Source organism: Mus caroli, unplaced genomic scaffold (genome assembly GCF_978045245.1).
Source record: "Mus caroli unplaced genomic scaffold, Mus_caroli_1 scaffold_13, whole genome shotgun sequence".
In the NCBI taxonomy this organism is placed as follows: Eukaryota; Metazoa; Chordata; class Mammalia; order Rodentia; family Muridae; genus Mus; species Mus caroli.
The window spans coordinates 23,737,370-23,754,906 of NW_028227268.1; the positions used below are offsets into that span (position 1 = coordinate 23,737,370).

General features: G+C 44.2%; 1 protein-coding gene across 1 annotated transcript; it reads right to left on the reverse strand.

Annotated features, from left to right (window-relative positions):
* Positions 1 to 7,794: 7,794 nt before the first annotated feature.
* Positions 7,795 to 15,189, reverse strand: Zpbp2 (zona pellucida binding protein 2). The gene is made up of 8 exons (XM_021177007.2): positions 14,990 to 15,189; positions 14,797 to 14,862; positions 13,727 to 13,852; positions 12,329 to 12,490; positions 11,500 to 11,718; positions 10,904 to 10,986; positions 8,789 to 8,969; positions 7,795 to 8,249 (listed from the first exon to the last, which is right to left on the reverse strand). Exons 1-8 carry the CDS (start codon positions 15,036 to 15,038, stop codon positions 8,155 to 8,157), a joined length of 981 nt encoding a protein of 326 aa, XP_021032666.1. The 5' UTR covers positions 15,039 to 15,189; the 3' UTR covers positions 7,795 to 8,154.
* Between the last annotated feature and the right edge of the window lie 2,348 nt (positions 15,190 to 17,537).

Here is a 17,537-nt window from a genome sequence, read left to right on the forward strand (position 1 = left end):
CTGCGCACTTAAGAGTCCTGGCTTCTCTGGAGACCTGTGTTCCCAACAACAGCTCTAAGCCCCCGGATGACTATTTCAGATATTCATTTATGCTGAATGCTCCTTTCCAGAGTCATGATTCACAGAAGGAACGGTGATGTTCGCGATGTTCGATGTTTGGGTTTGTATTTGATGCTCTTTTGTGTTATCTGAGCATGATCCCCACCCTCCACCTGTCATCTTAGTCTCCAAGGGACAGAAGGTCCCACACAAGTGTCTAGGCTAATGATCGGCATAAGAAAATGGCCTTGGTCAGAAACTGCAAAGATGCAGAGCCAGGTCTAGAACCAGCAAGGCCAGATCCCGCCCCCCCCCCCCCCCCCGCCACAGACAACTTTGCTTGATTTCTAGCCCCCCCCCCCCCAGGGAGCTATGCCTTGAGAGACTCTTTAAAAGCCATCTGCTTATCAGATCTGGTGGTATCCTTGTAATCCCAGGACTGTGAAGATCCAAAGGTCAAGGTCTGCCTGGCCATCAGAGCAAGATCAAGGCAAACACAGGTAAATCAGGGAGAGAGACCCTGTCTCAAAAAAAAAAAAAAAGCATACACCTGAAGATGGGCAGCTATTGGGGAAGGAAACAAGACTTTTAAAAAAGGGTTAGGGATATAGTTCAGTACTTGATTAGCATGGGAAGATCCGAGGTTCAACTCCAAGCATCACAAAAAAATCAAACCAAACCAAAAGACTTCCTAGGCATGGCGGTGTTCGACTGTACTACTGTAGTACTTCTAGCTACTACGGGGGCTGAAGCAGTGGGACCCTTTCCACCCAGGGGTTAGAGGAGCCAGCCTGGTCAACACATCAGTTTCTTAGTGCTGATTCTTGGGGAGGGAAATAGTGATAGAGGAGAATTATGTATAAGAAGGCTTTAAACAAACTTGCAATGTGTTTGTTTTTTTAAAATCTGAAATAACCAAAAGCCTTGAAGGAGACAATGAGAAGAAAACACAAAAGCCAACAACTGGCAGCAGAAACTGTCACCCATAACCGCCGGCCTTTCCATCCATGCCCCAGTTCCCAGCAATGGCGCAGAGGCTTATTATTGATTAAGTCATTCCCTGGGCATAAGTTAGGGCTGCTCCCACTAGCCTGTAACTTATTTAACCCGTTTAAACTAGTCTAAATCTGCTTACCTCCTCTCAGTTTTATACAACCGACTCCCTCAGAGTGCCAGTGGTGAATCTCCCAGAGTCAGTCTCCCTCCCTCTCCCCCTCCCTCTCCCCCTCCCTCTCCCCTCCCCCTCTCCCCCTCCCCCTCCCCATCTTTCTCTCTCTGCCAGATGTCCCACCTTCTATTTCCTGCCTTTTGCTAACTGGCCATTTGAACATCTGGCACAGCTGAACTCACGGGGAGTTCACTGTGAGAGTCCTGAAGCCAGCACAGCTGCTTGACGGAATAATTCCAGCGAAGTTGAGCCGAATGCTGCCACCACTGCCCTTCTGTTCTCACTCTTGGGTTTTGGTCTCTGCGTGTTGCATTCTTGGGGATTTTCTGGGTTACGCGATTCATCTTATGTCTTTTCTTGAGAAAATTATGTCTGAGTCTTTTTAAAATTAACTCTATCTGGCCACTATTTGGAAGTCTTCCTTATGTCCTGGAGATCTTTGAGCACAGATAAGCATAGCTAGATGAGGCCATTACTCCAGGGATCTTCTTGGGGTCTCTGCCCCTGAGCAAACTCACACAGTATAATTGGTGCAGGGTAAACAGAGACAACTGACAAACTCTGACTGGCCAGGGGAAGAGGTTACAGAGTCACGGCTTCCTATTGCAATATGGTTAGTGCTTTCTGACAGTGTAGTTTAAAGATATGGGGTCCCTGGAGGAATAGAACTCGGTACACAGGATAGAGTGACTAAACAAACATTTGCTACTTTATAGCGTAGACGACGAAACATATAGTAAAAGAAGTTAGGTATTAGTGTTTGCTACTCATAAAGAGGCCGGTTCAGATATTTTCTGTTTGTCTGGAGTGCTTTCAAACTGCCGACTCTGTCAGCCTAAAAGCAGGCTTTCGTGTAATAAATGTGTTTGCTTTGGCGGGGACGTCCTTTAGATTCTTTAAATTGGACTTATTGGGCTGATAATCAAAAATTAAATCTGTTCATCTGTTCTCTTGGTATCTTCTGTTGGGACTGAACCCTGGATACATAATGACACACACACACAAAAAATCAAACACATAATCTTCTTAGGTAATCATTAGTCTGTCTTTGTTTTGTGAAACCTGTATGAATACAGAAGCACCCGGTGGCCAGTCAGTCAGAGCTTCCAAGTTCCCTGAACACCATCACCTCATTCACCCCTCCCTCCCCTCCCTATCTCCTCTGCCCTGTCAGCAATGGCCCAGGAAGGCCTCTGGCAGTGTTCTGGACTTTCTGAGAAAGTTCACACTGAGCTGACAAGCAGGAACGTGGTGTTAAGTCTACCTAGTAATTCACAGAGCAATAAGCAGTGCCTAGACATGGACTCTTGCAGGAGATGTCATGATTGGAAAGTACATACACTGTTAGGCTTCTGTTCTCAAGTAGTCTCTCTGATCAGCTTTCTAGCAGGTTGGTAGAGCGTAAATGTCCAAGCAATGGTATTCTTCAAACAAACAAGGTTGACTTGTGCATTGTGCCTTCATGTGAATCCGTGTGCCACTTTTGTGCCTGATGACAGAGAGGGCAGAAGAAAGCACTGGATGCCCTGGAGCTGGGGTTATGGAGGGTTGTGAACTGGGATCGAACCCAGGTCCTCTGAAAGAGAAGGCAGTGCTCATAACTACCAAGCCATTGCTCCAGCCTGAAATTGTGTTTTTTAAAGTTTGTATGATCCGTGATTTTCTTTGACTTCAGTGGCATTTGGCGTATGGCCAGAACATTGTACTGAAGTGTATTATCTGAGCTAAGGTATGCACTAATATTCTTAGCAGTTTCAAGCAAAAGCATCCACAAGGCAGAAAGGCAAGACTCCCACCATTAAAGCTTAGGCCTGTTAGCATCGCAGTTGGTCAGATGGACATTAGACCAAACAAATGGGACCCAGGTGTTCCTCTATCGTTAGTAGTCTGCTAATGTTGGCAGTACAAAGTACAAGATGTTATTTAACAGTGGTGTTTGGTAGATAACAGTTATGTGACACCTGACTTCTTACAGACTCAAGATGAAAGAGGGCTGGGACTTTTCAATACTACACTGTGTGGATGATGTTTCAATTTCTGTTTCTATTGAACAATGTGAAGGGTTAGCATTTCAGGACCTTTTTATGCTAATGAGAGAGAAGGTGTCATTGAACTTAGTTATTGACTGATTTACCATTCAACATACCCTTTGTATTTTGCAGTATTATTTTTAAATGGGTTATTTTGGATTAGGGTCTTCTGGGTGGAGGAATGTGATGAAACAATTTCAAAGCTCAGAATAAACAGTGAGGGCTGGAGAGATGGCTCAGCGGTTAAGAGCACTGACTGCTCTTCCAGAGGTCCTGAGTTCAATTCCCAGCAACCACACGGTGGCTCACAACCATCTGTAATGGGATCCGGTGCCCTCTTCTGGTGTGTCTGAAGACAGCTACAGTGTACACACATAAATAAAGAAATCTTTAAAAACAAAAAGAAAAACAGTGAGCAGGGGAGCCAGGGAGCCGAAAATTGACCTCTGGGTACAGACTCGGTTGCTTTAATTCATTATAGCTATCAAAGTGGGTACATACCTGTAACCCCAGGACTTGGGAGGTAGAGGAAAGAGGCTTAGGAAATCAAAGTTCTCCTTAGCTACAAGTCTGAGGGTAGCTTGAGTTATATGAGACCATGTCTCAAAAGATCAAATAACAGCATCACAAAACACAAACTGAAGACTGCTGAGGAGATGTCTGTGTGGGTAAAGTGTTTGCCAACTAAGTAAGAGGACCCAAGCTTGGTACCCATGGTGATGGAGGCTGGGGAGATGGCTTAGTGGTTAGGACCATTTGTTGCTCTTGAAGAGGACCAGAGTTTAGTTCCCAGACCCATGTTGACTGACTCATCACAGCCTGAGAGCCAAAGCATCCCTTCTCCTGGCCTCTGGAGTAGCTGTACCGACATGTGCACTCTCACATAAAGATAGGACAAAGTAAATGAACACATATTAGTATATAGCTGGGTATGGTAGCGTGTGCTCATAATCTCAGTGCCAGAGAAATGGAGACAGGGGATCCTTGGGTCTCACTAACCTGCCAGTCTGGTTGAATTGGCAAACCCCAGGTCCTAGTGAGATCTGGTTTCGAATACAACACAACACAACTAAAAGCAATCCAAGGTAGGTAGCCACAATAATAGGTAAGGCTGACTGCTGGTATCCTGAAGCACACATACATATGTGCATCAGAAGGTACACGAACACCCCCACCACACACACCCTCTCGCATACACTCAGATGCATGCACACACAAACTCCAGGAAAGGGGATGCAAGGGCAGTGTGAGGATGCTCCTTCTCATAAGTTTATTATTTAACAGGGGAAAGAAATAGCAAGCTAGCAAGCTTCACTCAGTGCTGGAGAGGTATGACAGATCTTATTACACTTTACACAGAGTCTCACTGTGTAGCGCAGGTTGGCCTCAGCCTCACTGCAGTCTTGCTGCCTGTGCCTCCTCAGTGCTGAGATCGCAGGGCAGCTGCGGTACCCACTTACATCCCTTAATACAATCCCTTCATCTTACAAACAAGGAAGCTTTGGAATATAAACGGCAGAACATTGTAAGGATGCTTGATAAAATTAGCAGCGGGAGGGGGACTTAAGGAAGAAAGTGGGGTACTAATTGCATCTACTCTAAATAAAGGGGGTGTGGCCGCTATAAGGGGGTGTGGCCGCTGTAATCTTACAATCCAAGCAACCAAGGGGCCGAGACAGGAGAAGTGCAATGAGTCCAAGGCCAGCCTGGGCTAAGAGTGGGCTGGTGTCTTCAAAACACAAAAGGAAGGGGGGGGGGGAGGAAGAGGGGAAGAGAGGGGAGGAGGGAGGAAGGGCATTCTGTATATGAGGAATCAATGTAGTTTTGTCCAGGAGGCAGAAATGAATTTGAGGAAAGGTGAGATTTTAGGTCTCTCTCTCTCTCTCTCTCTCTCTCTCTCTCTCTCTCTCTCTCTCACACACACACACACACACACACACACAGTCTCACACAGTCCAGGCTGTCCTTGAACTCCTCCATCAGTGCTGGGATTACTGATGTACCTCAAAGCCTGGCTGTGGAGTGGTTGTAAATCTATCTCATCTGTCGACGTGGAAATGGCAGCCGCCAGAGCCCGTGCAAGGCTCTGGATAGCAACTTTGGAATTTGACCCTTTGATTATGGCTTCACTCTCTCAGCGACTGCTCATTATTTCGCTGCTCCTGAATTTCTGTCTGGGTCTAGGAATTGCATCTAGAGCCTGGTGCGTAAGAGACTGGCAGCAGCCTTCTGTCGCTGAGCTACGTGCCTGCCTCCCTTACTGCTTTCCATAGAAGGCTTTTTAAGCATTTCTTCCCTAATGGCCTCCCCCAAGAAATTTTAATACAAAGCGACTCTGGATTACTTACAAGGCACAAGTAATCTAATGAGAAGCTAAGTAGTTACCATGACTACTGCTGGTTAGTAGCTGAAGCTAATTAGTTACCACATACATACATATGTGCATGAGAAGGTACACGAACTACCACGACTACTGGTAGTTAGTTACCACGACTGCTGCTCCTTAGTAGCATTTCGTCAGCCTCGCTTTACAAACTGCAAGGCAGTAGACGTCACAACTCGACAAAGGTTGGCTTCATCTGCTTGGTACTGAGAAAGTCAGGGCCGATTTGAAACCCTGCACACACCTCTTCAACAGAACTGCCTTTCTTCAGTGACTCTAAAATGATGCCTAGAAACGAAAGAAGGGAAAGTGCCCCCATCCCTGAGCTAAACTAAGTGAAACTCCATAAGCCCGGGAGCAGAGAGCCGTCCCTCCAAGCAGCATGGGTAAGAGGCAGGTGCCAGGACACAATGCAATGGAGGCTTTCTTTGTTTTACAGCCCCGGGTATGTCTCCGTGGTCGAGTACTTGCGAACGTATGTGAGGCCTTGGGTTCCATCCCTAGCATTGCCAAACAAAACCACCATACCCCAAACCCAAACAGGCCAAATGAACAAAAAAACAACAGTGAAGTGAAACAAGTCCCCAAGTTCCAAAACCCATACTGCTATTGTGTTTTGGGAAAGATAAAGTGTTAAGAGGAAAGTTTATACAGAACGACCAGAAAGGGTTTATTCAACTACACACATGAAAATTCTTTCTGGGTGACAGCTTCACTCTGTGGCACAGGCTGGCCTAGAACTCACTGTCTTGAACTTATGATAATTTCTGAATTAATGCAATCTATCCCATTAACAGGTTTATGGAAAAATCATGTTAAGATGTCAATATCAGTACAGGATTACTAACATATTACTGAAGAATACTATTCAAATTAGGTTGGTACCCATGAAGCCAGACACTATGGTACACTGACTTATGGACAGTCTGGCAGGGGTTCACTGATATTAAAACTCTGCTCAGTGAGACAGTGGAAAGGGGATGAAGCACAAATCCCAGGAAGAGTGAACATCTCTGTAGGGGTGTTTCAAACTCTGGAGTAGAACATACCACGACAGACAATCCAATTAAAAAATGGCAGAGAATCTGGACACCCAAGAATAACTAAGGAGCACACACAGAGCCAGTGACCACAGGAGAAGACGCTCAGTGTCAGACGGCTCGAGGGATTTGGATAAAAACAAAAAGGAACCCCCTCCCTCCATTACAGTAGTCAGCTCTCACCGCAAATCCTCAGTACTGAATGCTGGTGAGGAGAAGGAACAAGACCATGAGAGGGGAAGCTGCTTTGGTTGGCAGTATGTTCATCTCTGACAAAACTAAACAGTCACCGCCTTTGCCTGCAGCCATGTTCCTCAGCATCACCCCAACCTCACTGAGAACTCTGTCCACACGGACTTGCACACTCATGTTCACGGGAGCTCTATTTACACCCTGCAATATTACCCAGCGTAGAATTAAGCTATGACATCATGAAAAAGACACAAGGGAACCCAAGATGCATAGGGCTGAGTGAAGAGAAGCCAGTCCGAAGAGTCCATGCATTGTATAATCCCAAGGACATGGCAGTTAGGAAAAGACAAGAAGAAGATGACGAGTTGCCAGAGCCTCGGGGAGCAGGTGAAGCACGGTGGGTCTCACCTCACATGGCGAGCACATCACTATGCATTTCTCCAAACCTGTGACCCGAGGAGCGAGATCTTAATGTGAACCGTGGACCAGAGTGATAGGGGATGTGTGTGTGTGTGTGTGTGTGTGTGAGAGAGACGAGTGCACATGGAGGAGCGTAAGTGACTGCACACCTTCATTCTCTGTAAATGCTTCATTCTCTGTAAATCTAAGCCTAGACTAAAACATGACTCCATTGTTAGAAATTAAATGCAAAGGGACTAACGTAACTCCTTTAGTTATTAATCCCAAAGTACTATAGTTATTGGAGAGATGGCTCAGTGGTTGAGAACACTGGCTGTTCTCCCAGAGGACCTGGGTTCAATTCCCAGCAGCCACATAACGATTCTAACCTCCTCTAACTCCAGTTCTGAAGGTACCAAGCACGCACGTGGTGCACGGACACACATGCTGGCGAAATAACCACACATATAAAATACGTCTAAGAAACAAATTAAAAAGGGTATTATATAGGTCTTGACAGAAGTCATTTCAAGCAAATTAATATATGGAAAATAGAAAATGTTTTATTATATGATACTTTGCTACTCTTTTTGACCTTAATATCAGGTACAAAGCATGTTTCAGTTTGTAGAAAACAGAACGTATTCATTTAAAGCATCCAGTAACACTTGAACCTCCCCTCGTACACCGAAGGTACAGAGCTAAATGCCTTCTCAGAAATGACCTCTTTGTTCCACATCAGCTACTTTCTGCTGTTGTTTCTAGAGTGTGGACTTCCAAAGCTTTGCCCTTACTGATCTTATTTTCCCGAGGTATCTACGATGCTCTCCGACGCCAGCAGATCTTGGCCCCCACCTTCAGAGGCAAACAGCCATGCTTCCACCTCTGCTCTTGGAGTGGAGTTTATGGGCAAGCTTTAGCTCCATAGATATGGACAGAAACACAGATCTGACAGGTGACATCCACATCGGGACTGAACGTTCCAGGACTACAGACCACTGCAAGGGAAACGCAGGCTGTCAGGCAGGATAGTTTACAGACACCTCGTCTCAACAGTGCAAAGGAGTCTTCGGTGTTAACACTGTTTCTCCACAGGCTACCCACACCTGTTTAGCCAAGTAAGTGGTAAAGATTGCCTCAAACTTTGTAATGTGATAATCTTAAAATCTTAAACACAGGAGAGGTAGGCTACTGTATTTTCCTTTCTATCGGCATTTGCAAGGCCTTCTCCATGCCTCATTTGTCAGTGCCTGTCTGCAGTTTCTACCCTCTGCTCCCCAGCTCTGTTACCCGGGCAGGACCATTCTGCGCTCCTGCACAGGACAGTGTCACATGTCAGTGGGACACTGTGGAAATGTTCTGCAAAACAAGAGTGAACGATGCAAAGAATATATAATAGGATGACTATGTGTAGAAATTTGTGCTTTCAAGTTTGTTTTTTTTTTCCTTCTCTCTCCTGTGGAAGAAACGATGAAAACACTCAGCTCGATAATCTCTGGAATCTACAGACACTTAGGTATGTGTATTTTATAATTACCGCAACAGCTAGCACAATTGCTGTGCAGACCTTCGTTTTTCCCAAAGCCTGGTCGACAATTGTCTATTCGTGTTACTTGAAAACTGTGGTCCACAAAGTGCATAGCTGGGACCGTTCTGTTGAAGTGATGGTGTAGAATGTGAGCTTGTTTCCGAAAAAATTCTTCCATCCGATCTCTCGCCTAAGATTTAGATACGCCAGAGAAAATTATAATTACTAACTTCAATAATCTAAATCCTTCTCATGAGTCACAGGCCGTAAAACACAGCACAAATATTTCCTGCTCATCAGGGCAAGATGCATTAGACGAAGTCCTGAAAAAATCTATGTTAAAGCCTAAAATTAGTACCTTTGGCTTTACTAATTTTTGTTCATTTATACACGGAGTGGCTAAGGAAGACAGTTATAAAAACTTGTTGGGGGTGGGGTGGGGCTGGAGAGGTGGCTCAGTGGGTAAGAGCACTGACTGCTCTTCTGAAAGTCCTGAGTTCAATTCCCAGCAACCACACAGTGGCTCACAACCATCTGTCATGGGATCTGATGTCCATACAGTGTACTCAAATACATAAAATAATTAAAGAAAAAAAACTTGTTTGGGGGGATGGATGGCTCAGTTGGCCAAATACATTCCTTGCTTGTAATCTCAGTGCTGGGGAGGTGGAGACAGAAGGATTCCTGGGGCTTTGCTGGTCAGAATGTCAAGTCTAACTAGGCAGAGACCCTGTTTCCAAGGAGGAGATGGTGCTCCTGAGACTGACATTTGAAGTTGTACTGCAGCTTCAACACAGCCCCGTGTACCTGCACACACACAACCATGCACACACACACACGGATAAAAGCTAGCTTTGAATTGTTTGCCTTTTTCATAGACTAAACATTATCTCTAATTCTCCCTGGTTATTAAGAAGGGGGGGAAGCACCAACAAAACAATCAAACCCCCCCCAAACAGAGAAAGAGACAAGGTGCTGCAGAGGGGGTGGCTCAGCTGTGAAGAGCACTGGCTACTCCTCCTCCAGAGGACCCAGCACCTACACGGCAGCTCACAGCTGTCTGTGACTCCAATTCCAGGCCGTCGATCATATATCCTATTCTGGCCTCTTTGGGCACTAAGCATGCGTGCGGCACACAGACACACATGCAGGCAAAAACTCATATACAGACTACATAAATGAAAAATTAAAAAGAGCCAAGTAAAATATAAATCAAGGCTTTAGTCAGTATTTCAAACTGACGATGTGAATCTGGCTTTGGGACAAGCTATACTAATGACTAAGCCTAATCAAGTACTTCTTATAAACCGCATAAAACATTACAGGCACGGACTTGGGAACAAGTACAGACATTTTTCTGACTATGCCCTCAGCCTCCGGAGTCTGTGGCAGGAGAACAACGACCACATTTCCCATAGCTGCGACTTTGGAAGACCCACACATGTAGCCTATGGTAACTTGATTGTGAGGTTTTTTTCTTCAGGCCACTGCTTAACCATTTAGAAAATGAAGCCTAGCAGTGGTGGCTCACACCTTTGATCCCTGACATCCACATACTGGAAGGAGAGAGCTGACTTCTAAAGTTTGTCAAGGAACTTATCTCTCTGTGTTGTAAATATTTCTCCACCATAAAACATTCCGGGGCTGTCAAGGCGGCTCAGTGGTAAAGGCACGTGCTGAGAAACCAGATGACCGGATTTGACTCCTGGAACCCACAGCCCACACAGAGGAAGGAGAGAGCCAATTCCTGCCAGCAGTCTTCAAATACTCACATGTGTGCTTTTGCATGTAAGTGATGCACACACACAAAAACATAATTTAAAAAAATATAGAAGAAATAAACAAATTGTTCCTTAAAAAAAAACTAGAACAGTATTATGATTGTGTGTGTGTGTTTGTGTGTATGTGTGTTTGTGTGCACATGTAGGTGCATGCACACCATGGTTTGCATGTGGAGGTCAGAATTTTTCTTTTCTTTTGAGATAGGTTTTCATGTAGCCCAGGCTGGCCTTGAACTCACGGTGCAGCTGAAGATGACCTTGGACTGCTGTTAATAAGATAGAGTATTGACCAAAGGCCCTGTGGGTCCCCAGTGCTTTCCCCTGGCTATGGGAGTTTGCTTACCTTGAGGATGTTGTGATTTGTGATGTCTTCACAGTCAGCAGAGCCGCTGCACAAACTTCTCCAGCCCGGTGCGAAAGGATTCACTGAAGAGGAAAACATGACAGGGACACACCGGCTTCTAAAAAGCACGGGATCCTTCCCTTTAACCCAGTTACCTGATCAGAATACTAAAGCTAGGCACACGGTTTGAGTAACACGTGCACTGTGTCTTTACTCCATCTGGGGGCCAATTGAAGTAATTACAAGGCTTGAAAATAGAAACATATTGTGTCTGGTTACTCCCTCGTTAATTCCTCAAAACCAGAAACCAGAAAACATCATTCCTAAAGTTCTATAAGAAAGTGTTAAGCTTGTACCTAGCTGCACAGTTAAAAGTCATGTCAATAAAATGGCATTGACTTTGAGTAATAAACAATATATTATATTTGAAGGTAGGCTGACTTTAAAACCACAACCGGGCAATAGATTAGTGCTTAGCAAACACTTCAAACTTATTATAGGTAGGAGACATCTCGTGTTTATAATGGCGATTCATTTTATAGTCTATTATGGTTTTGACTTAAAGCCATAAAATTAACGTTGTAAAATGGTTTCACCTTGAAAGGCTATGAACAGCTCATACAGGAAGTCCCTCTCTGGAAGTTTAACAAAATGGCACTTGTAGGATGGCTCTATGACATGGCACAACAAATCAGAGATTAAGTTATCCAAGATTTTCTTCAGCACTCTAAAGAGCAGGTCATTGTGTCTTCCTACACAAGATCTTGTGGTGAAACGCACGGCCATGTGGTAAGAATAATCAGGTTCCCGATACGCTTTAGAGAAAGATGAGAATGGAAACAGTTGTGTCTTGCATTAGTTTCTGCTGCGTCTTTCCAAAAACATGTAACATTCCACATCGTTAATTTTGCAAATCAGCTTCAAAATCGTACTTATCTAGTAAATGGTCTAGATAATTCCATTGGTCCGTTTATATAGTACATATAACTAATAATTTTAATGAAACAACAACAACAACAACCGGTCATTGTCATTAGATGTCTGTCTACTTAAGAGAAATGGCTACCATGTGGCTACTGTGTGGTAGCAATACAGGTAAGTTAATAGTGTCAAAAAGCCATTGGGGCTCAAGAGATGGCACAGCAGTTAGGAGCTGTGATTCCCAGCCTCCCCCATCAGATCGCTCACAGCTGCTCCTAACTCCTGGGCATCAGACGCCCTCTTCTGGCCTCTGCTGGCACCTGCACTCACATGCACGTGATACGTGCACACACACACACACACACACACACACACAGACACATAATAAAAATACATCTTAAAATGTAAGGGTGTTTTTGGGGCACTGGAAAGATGGCTCTGGTACTTATATTATTTTTATTATTATATTATATTATATTATATTATTATTATTATTATTATTACCAAAGATCAGAAAGTCATATTTCTTCTTTATTGTAGTTTCTTCTTGGGTTTCTGCTTTGATAGTCTTATAGGAAAGCATACATGAGTAAAGTCCAGATAACGGCTCCAGGAAATCCTTCAGTACCAGTTCTCCTGTGTTTGTTATATTTATCTGGCTATTCCCTGATCAAAAGAGGAAATCGCTGGGTTATTCAACAGGTAACTTAAACATTATTCAGTAGACGCAGGGCTATAAACAGACATGCAAAAATTCAAAAATTAATAGACTATTTGAACTTTGAGAACCCAATAAAACATTTTTTTAAGACACGGTCTCACTGCATAGCCTTGGCTGATCTAGAACTTGCTATGTAGATCAGGCTGGCCTTGAATTCACAGAAATCTGCCTGCTTCTGCCTTCTGAGTGCTGGAATTAAAGGCATGTAGCACCAGGCCCAACAGCCCAAGGGAAAAAAAAACCTTAATTGTCATACTACTCTATGAAAGAATTACATGAGCTGGGCACACTTGTGAAATATATGTTGATTTTCTTTATTTAGTTTTGACTGATTTATGCCAGTAGTTCAGTAAATTATATATCTATACATATTTATGTGCGTATATACATTTATATTTTATATTTACACACACATATAGAAACACACACAACACACAAATAATGTTGATATTACAAGGTACTATTCTAACATAAAATTACATATTGAATATCCCATATTACTGGTGTTTTATGGGTAAACTTTAATACTTAGGAAAATATTTAGTACTTAGGAAAAGTAGGGCCCAAAAATAACTACCGCAGGGTAACCAGACAGCATAGAGAAAATTTGCTTGAAAGGGAGACTCTGGATTCAGTCCCAAGCACTGGGAAACAAAAGTAACAAAAAACAGTCTCTTTGGTGGCCCAGGCCACCTTCAAACTTGTAATCCTCCTGCCTCAACATTTTGAGTATTGTGCTCACACGGCCTGTGCAGTCTTTTGCATCTGCTTTTAGCTTTTGCATATGAAGAACTTAAGTCATGGGCCAAGAAAAATGATAATTTGTCGTGTTGAGAAAAGTTAATTGAAGTTAAAATTAAATTTGTTGGGGCTGGAGGGATTGCCCACTGTTTAAGAGCACTGGCTGCTCTTGCAGAGGATCTGGGTTCAATTCCCAGCACCAACAAGGTGGTTTACAACCAGTAGTAATTCCACTTCCAGGGGATCAGATATCCTCTTCTGACCTCGGAGGGCATCGGGCAAGCATGTGGTGCACATACATGCACGCAGGCAAAACACTCACATATACAAAAATAAAATACAGTTAATAGAATTTTAAAATTAAATTTGTTCTTTTCAATAATGGCAGTGCTTTAAAAGAAACAATGTTCACAACATTAAAATATATTAAAATTATTTACCTCTTAATGTGTTTTCATTTGGCCCAGTCCATAAGTAGGTGGGGTCCACTGTTTCTTTATTAGCACGATCAATATCCATACAAATAAGGACAGGACTAGTCTGATGTAACTTTACATATATTTTTACTGTGACAAAATAAAATTCTACGTAATTACATTATACAGAAAAATAAAGACACACACACTCCTAGACAATGATACCAGGTAGTTCTTTCTGGATTTCAGTACTTAAAAAGTCTTCGTAACGTGTCCAATGCTAGTTGTCATTTAGAATGAGGTCTTTGTTGCTTCCCATTGTAAGCCTTTAAACTGTACTTTATCGGCAATATTTTCATTTTGTGGCAGTCTAGAAAAATGTAGATCAAGTTCCTTTTAACGTACATATGAATAAATAGCTCCAATAAGGAGCTATGGAATCAATGTTACAGGATGTTAGCTTGACTGACAAACTATTTCAAAACTGAAAACTTGGTATTTCACGTAAGCTTCCTATTGTCTTGTGCAGTGCTTACTAGAAAGGTGTACTACAGTGACTCAACTGGATAAGATAGTACATAGTCTCACAAGGTACTTTTTAAGGTCCAGTCATTGCCAGGATCAGAATCTATAAAGCCTATTGTTCAGTTTGGCAGTGTAATGGTGTTGGGAAGAGAACTGCCTTAAATGTGGAATTGTTCTAGACGGAATGCAATGTTATTTCAAATTTGGAGCACTACTTTTTCCTGAATGTAGGTAAACTACAGAGAGTAGTAACACTGGAGCTGATGTTTGATGCATGAATAGGGCTGGTTAATACAAGAGGGAGAGAAGAGCCTTCCAGAGGGGCGTCCACTCTGCTAAGTGCCTTCACCCATTACAAAGCAGAAGTATTTGAAAGAGAGACGTGGTATCAGAGCGGCAGATCTGTGGTGAACACTGGAATACAAGACTAGCTTTGAGGGCAATGAACTTCCCGAACTGCAGAGCACAGACGCCCTCCTGCCTAGCTCCCTTTTCCCTGCCTGAAGAACCTAAGCGGGTGCATCCCCAGCTCTTGGGACAAGCCTGGCGTGAGAAGAGGCACGTATTACCTGGGTGCCCTACCGTGCCGTAAACAAAGCCTTTGATATTGAATAAGGAAGAACGTTGCGATCCAACTGCGGAGGAGAGAAAACGTCTGGCTTATTATTAGTGTTTGGAGGACACAAGGTTCAGGGCAGGGCGGGGCGGGGCGGGAGGCAAAAAAGGCGGGACGGGGGGAGGAGCCTGCGAGCCAAGCCACACCTCCTGAGAGAGACCAGAGCACCGCGTAGAGTAGGGCCCACGCAAGCATCACGGCTCAGGCACTAGTGGCGACGGCTGGGCGCCCTCCTACCTCAGGCCAGGCCCAACGCCTCCCCATCGCTCCTCTACAGAGCGAAGCAAACCGCCGAGGGCATCTTCCCTACCGGTCCCAGGCTATCACGGGGGCGGCTGTGCCCGAGAGCGCCTGCGTGTTCCGGCTTGGCACGAGGGGCCGGGCAAGCGCTCGCAGATGGAGAGCCCCGCCTCCTGGCGCACGCGCAGTTGCGGAGCGCTGCACCCTCCGAGCCTTTCGCACCTCTCCTCCGGTCCCCTGTTCCCGCTCTCTAGCTCTAGTCGGCCTGGTGGTGTGATGAGTAAAGGAAACGAACTCAAGACTTCCGGGGACTTCCTCAGACTAAAGGCTAAAGGAACTGATGAGTGAACACAGTGGGTCCTAAGGACGGTGGTGATGGCGCTGAGCAGCCCAAGGATGCCGTAGTTTGGCGATCAGAAGAAGGGAGATGTTTGTGAGAATTTCCTAAAAGCGAGGGCTCAGCTCTGGAACCCCGAGCTAACTTTGCTAGCGTTGCTGGATCTGTCAAAACGTCACACCCAGTTTTCACCTAATTGCATTTTTCTGGCATACAAAAACCAAGACCTTGAAGAGCCCTCTCCTCTGTGCTTCAGAAGGGTGCCCTCAGACCTTCCCACGTGGAGGAAGGTTAAACCTTTATTTTTTTCAGCTTAGAGTGTGAGATGATGTAAGGGACACCCCCTCATGCAAATTTATTCGGAAGTAACTTTGCTTTAGAGAATGGGTCCCATCGAAAGGAAGGCGAGAGCGGATGATCTTTTCCTCAGCTGATGTGAGATAAGCCACTCTCAGGGAGCTCCAAAATAGTCTTTCAAAGTTCTGAACCCTGTGCTGGGGACCAAACCCAGGGCCTTTACTGAATTGAATCGCTAACCCCATCATGCGTGGTCCCATCTTGACTGCTATTTTAGGTGACCTGAAAGACTTTAGGTGTTGTTTATCTCTTGGCAGTAGAGCACCGCTCTCAGTAGTGGTTTTGAGTAGGTTGGTTAGGGAGAGAGCCCAAGGTTCAGATAGGGTGCAGAATGGTTATTTGGGGTGAGATCAGGAGTTTTCAGTTTTATTTCCTTTGAGCCGAGTCAGTATTTGGACTGTCTCAGATGGTCCAGGAGCAACCTTTGTCAGTAATTTCATTTTTAGTCACTGTTAATTTTATCGATCTAGCACAAGCATGAAATGGGATTCAATGAGTCAGATCCACCCCCTGTCAGTTACTACGTCTAGACTCATGGGTTAGCCTCAACTGTTAAAAATGTGGATGGGTGTTTTGCTTGCATTTCTGTCTGTCTGTGCACCACAGGCATGCACTGCCCACAGAGGCCAGAAGAGTGTGTTGCCTCTGGGACTGGAGTTAACAAATGGTTGTGAGTAGCCATTTGGATGCTGGGGATCAAACGTGTGTCCTTTAGAAGAGCAGCCAGTGCTCATAACCGCAGAGACACCTCACTTCAGATTTAATCAAAACATTTTCCAAAAGTACAAAGTATTACTAACTTCTCAGTTATTGCACACGATTCTCATAAACTTATGTGTTAAATCTTAACTCTTATAGAAGAATGTTAGAATAGTCGGGCTGGAGAGATTGCTCAGTGATTGAGAGTTTATCTGCTTTTCCAGAGGGCTCTAGTTCCAGGATCCAGCTGGGTAGCTTACAACAACATCCTTTTAACTCAGTTCCAGGTGAGCCAGTGCCCTCTTCTGGAAACCATGGATGCCTGCATTCACATGTATATACCCTCTCCATCCCTCCCATATATACAGAATTAAAAAGAAAACCTTTAGCTAGGTAGTGGTAGCACATACCTTGAATCCCAGCACTCAGAAAGCAGAGGCAGAAGCAGAGGAGGGCAGATCTCCGAGTTTTAGGCCAGCCTGGTCCACAGAGAGAATTCCAGGACAGCCAGGGCTACATAGAGAAGCCCTGTCTCAAAACAAACAAGCAAGAAGAAAAGAAATGAGAGAGAGAGAGAGAGAGAGAGAGAGAGAGAGAGAGAGAGAGAGAGAGAGAGAGAGAGAGAGAGAGAGAGAGAGAGAGAGAGTGAGTTTGGGTCTTGGAAGTATCCATGTAAATGTTTGATGTAAGCTTTGTGCTTTAGAGTTTTGTTTATTTATTTTGAGACAGTGTTTCTCTGTGTATCTCTGGCTAACCCAGAACTTGTTATATAGTCCAGGCTGGCCTCCTAGAGATCTGTCTGCCTCTGCCTTGTGAGTGCTAGAATTAAAGGCATGTAGCATCATGCTGGGCAGCCCAGACAAACCTTGTCATCTGACTCTATGGAGAAGCAGCATGAGCTGGGTTCACTATGAAATCTATACTGATTTTCTTTATTTCTCAATATCTCATTTAGACTGATTTAGGTCAGTAATTCAGTATATGAGAGAGATTTTTATAGAAGACAAATTTATTTTATTTTTTTAAAAAAGATTTATTTATTATTATATCTAAGTACACTG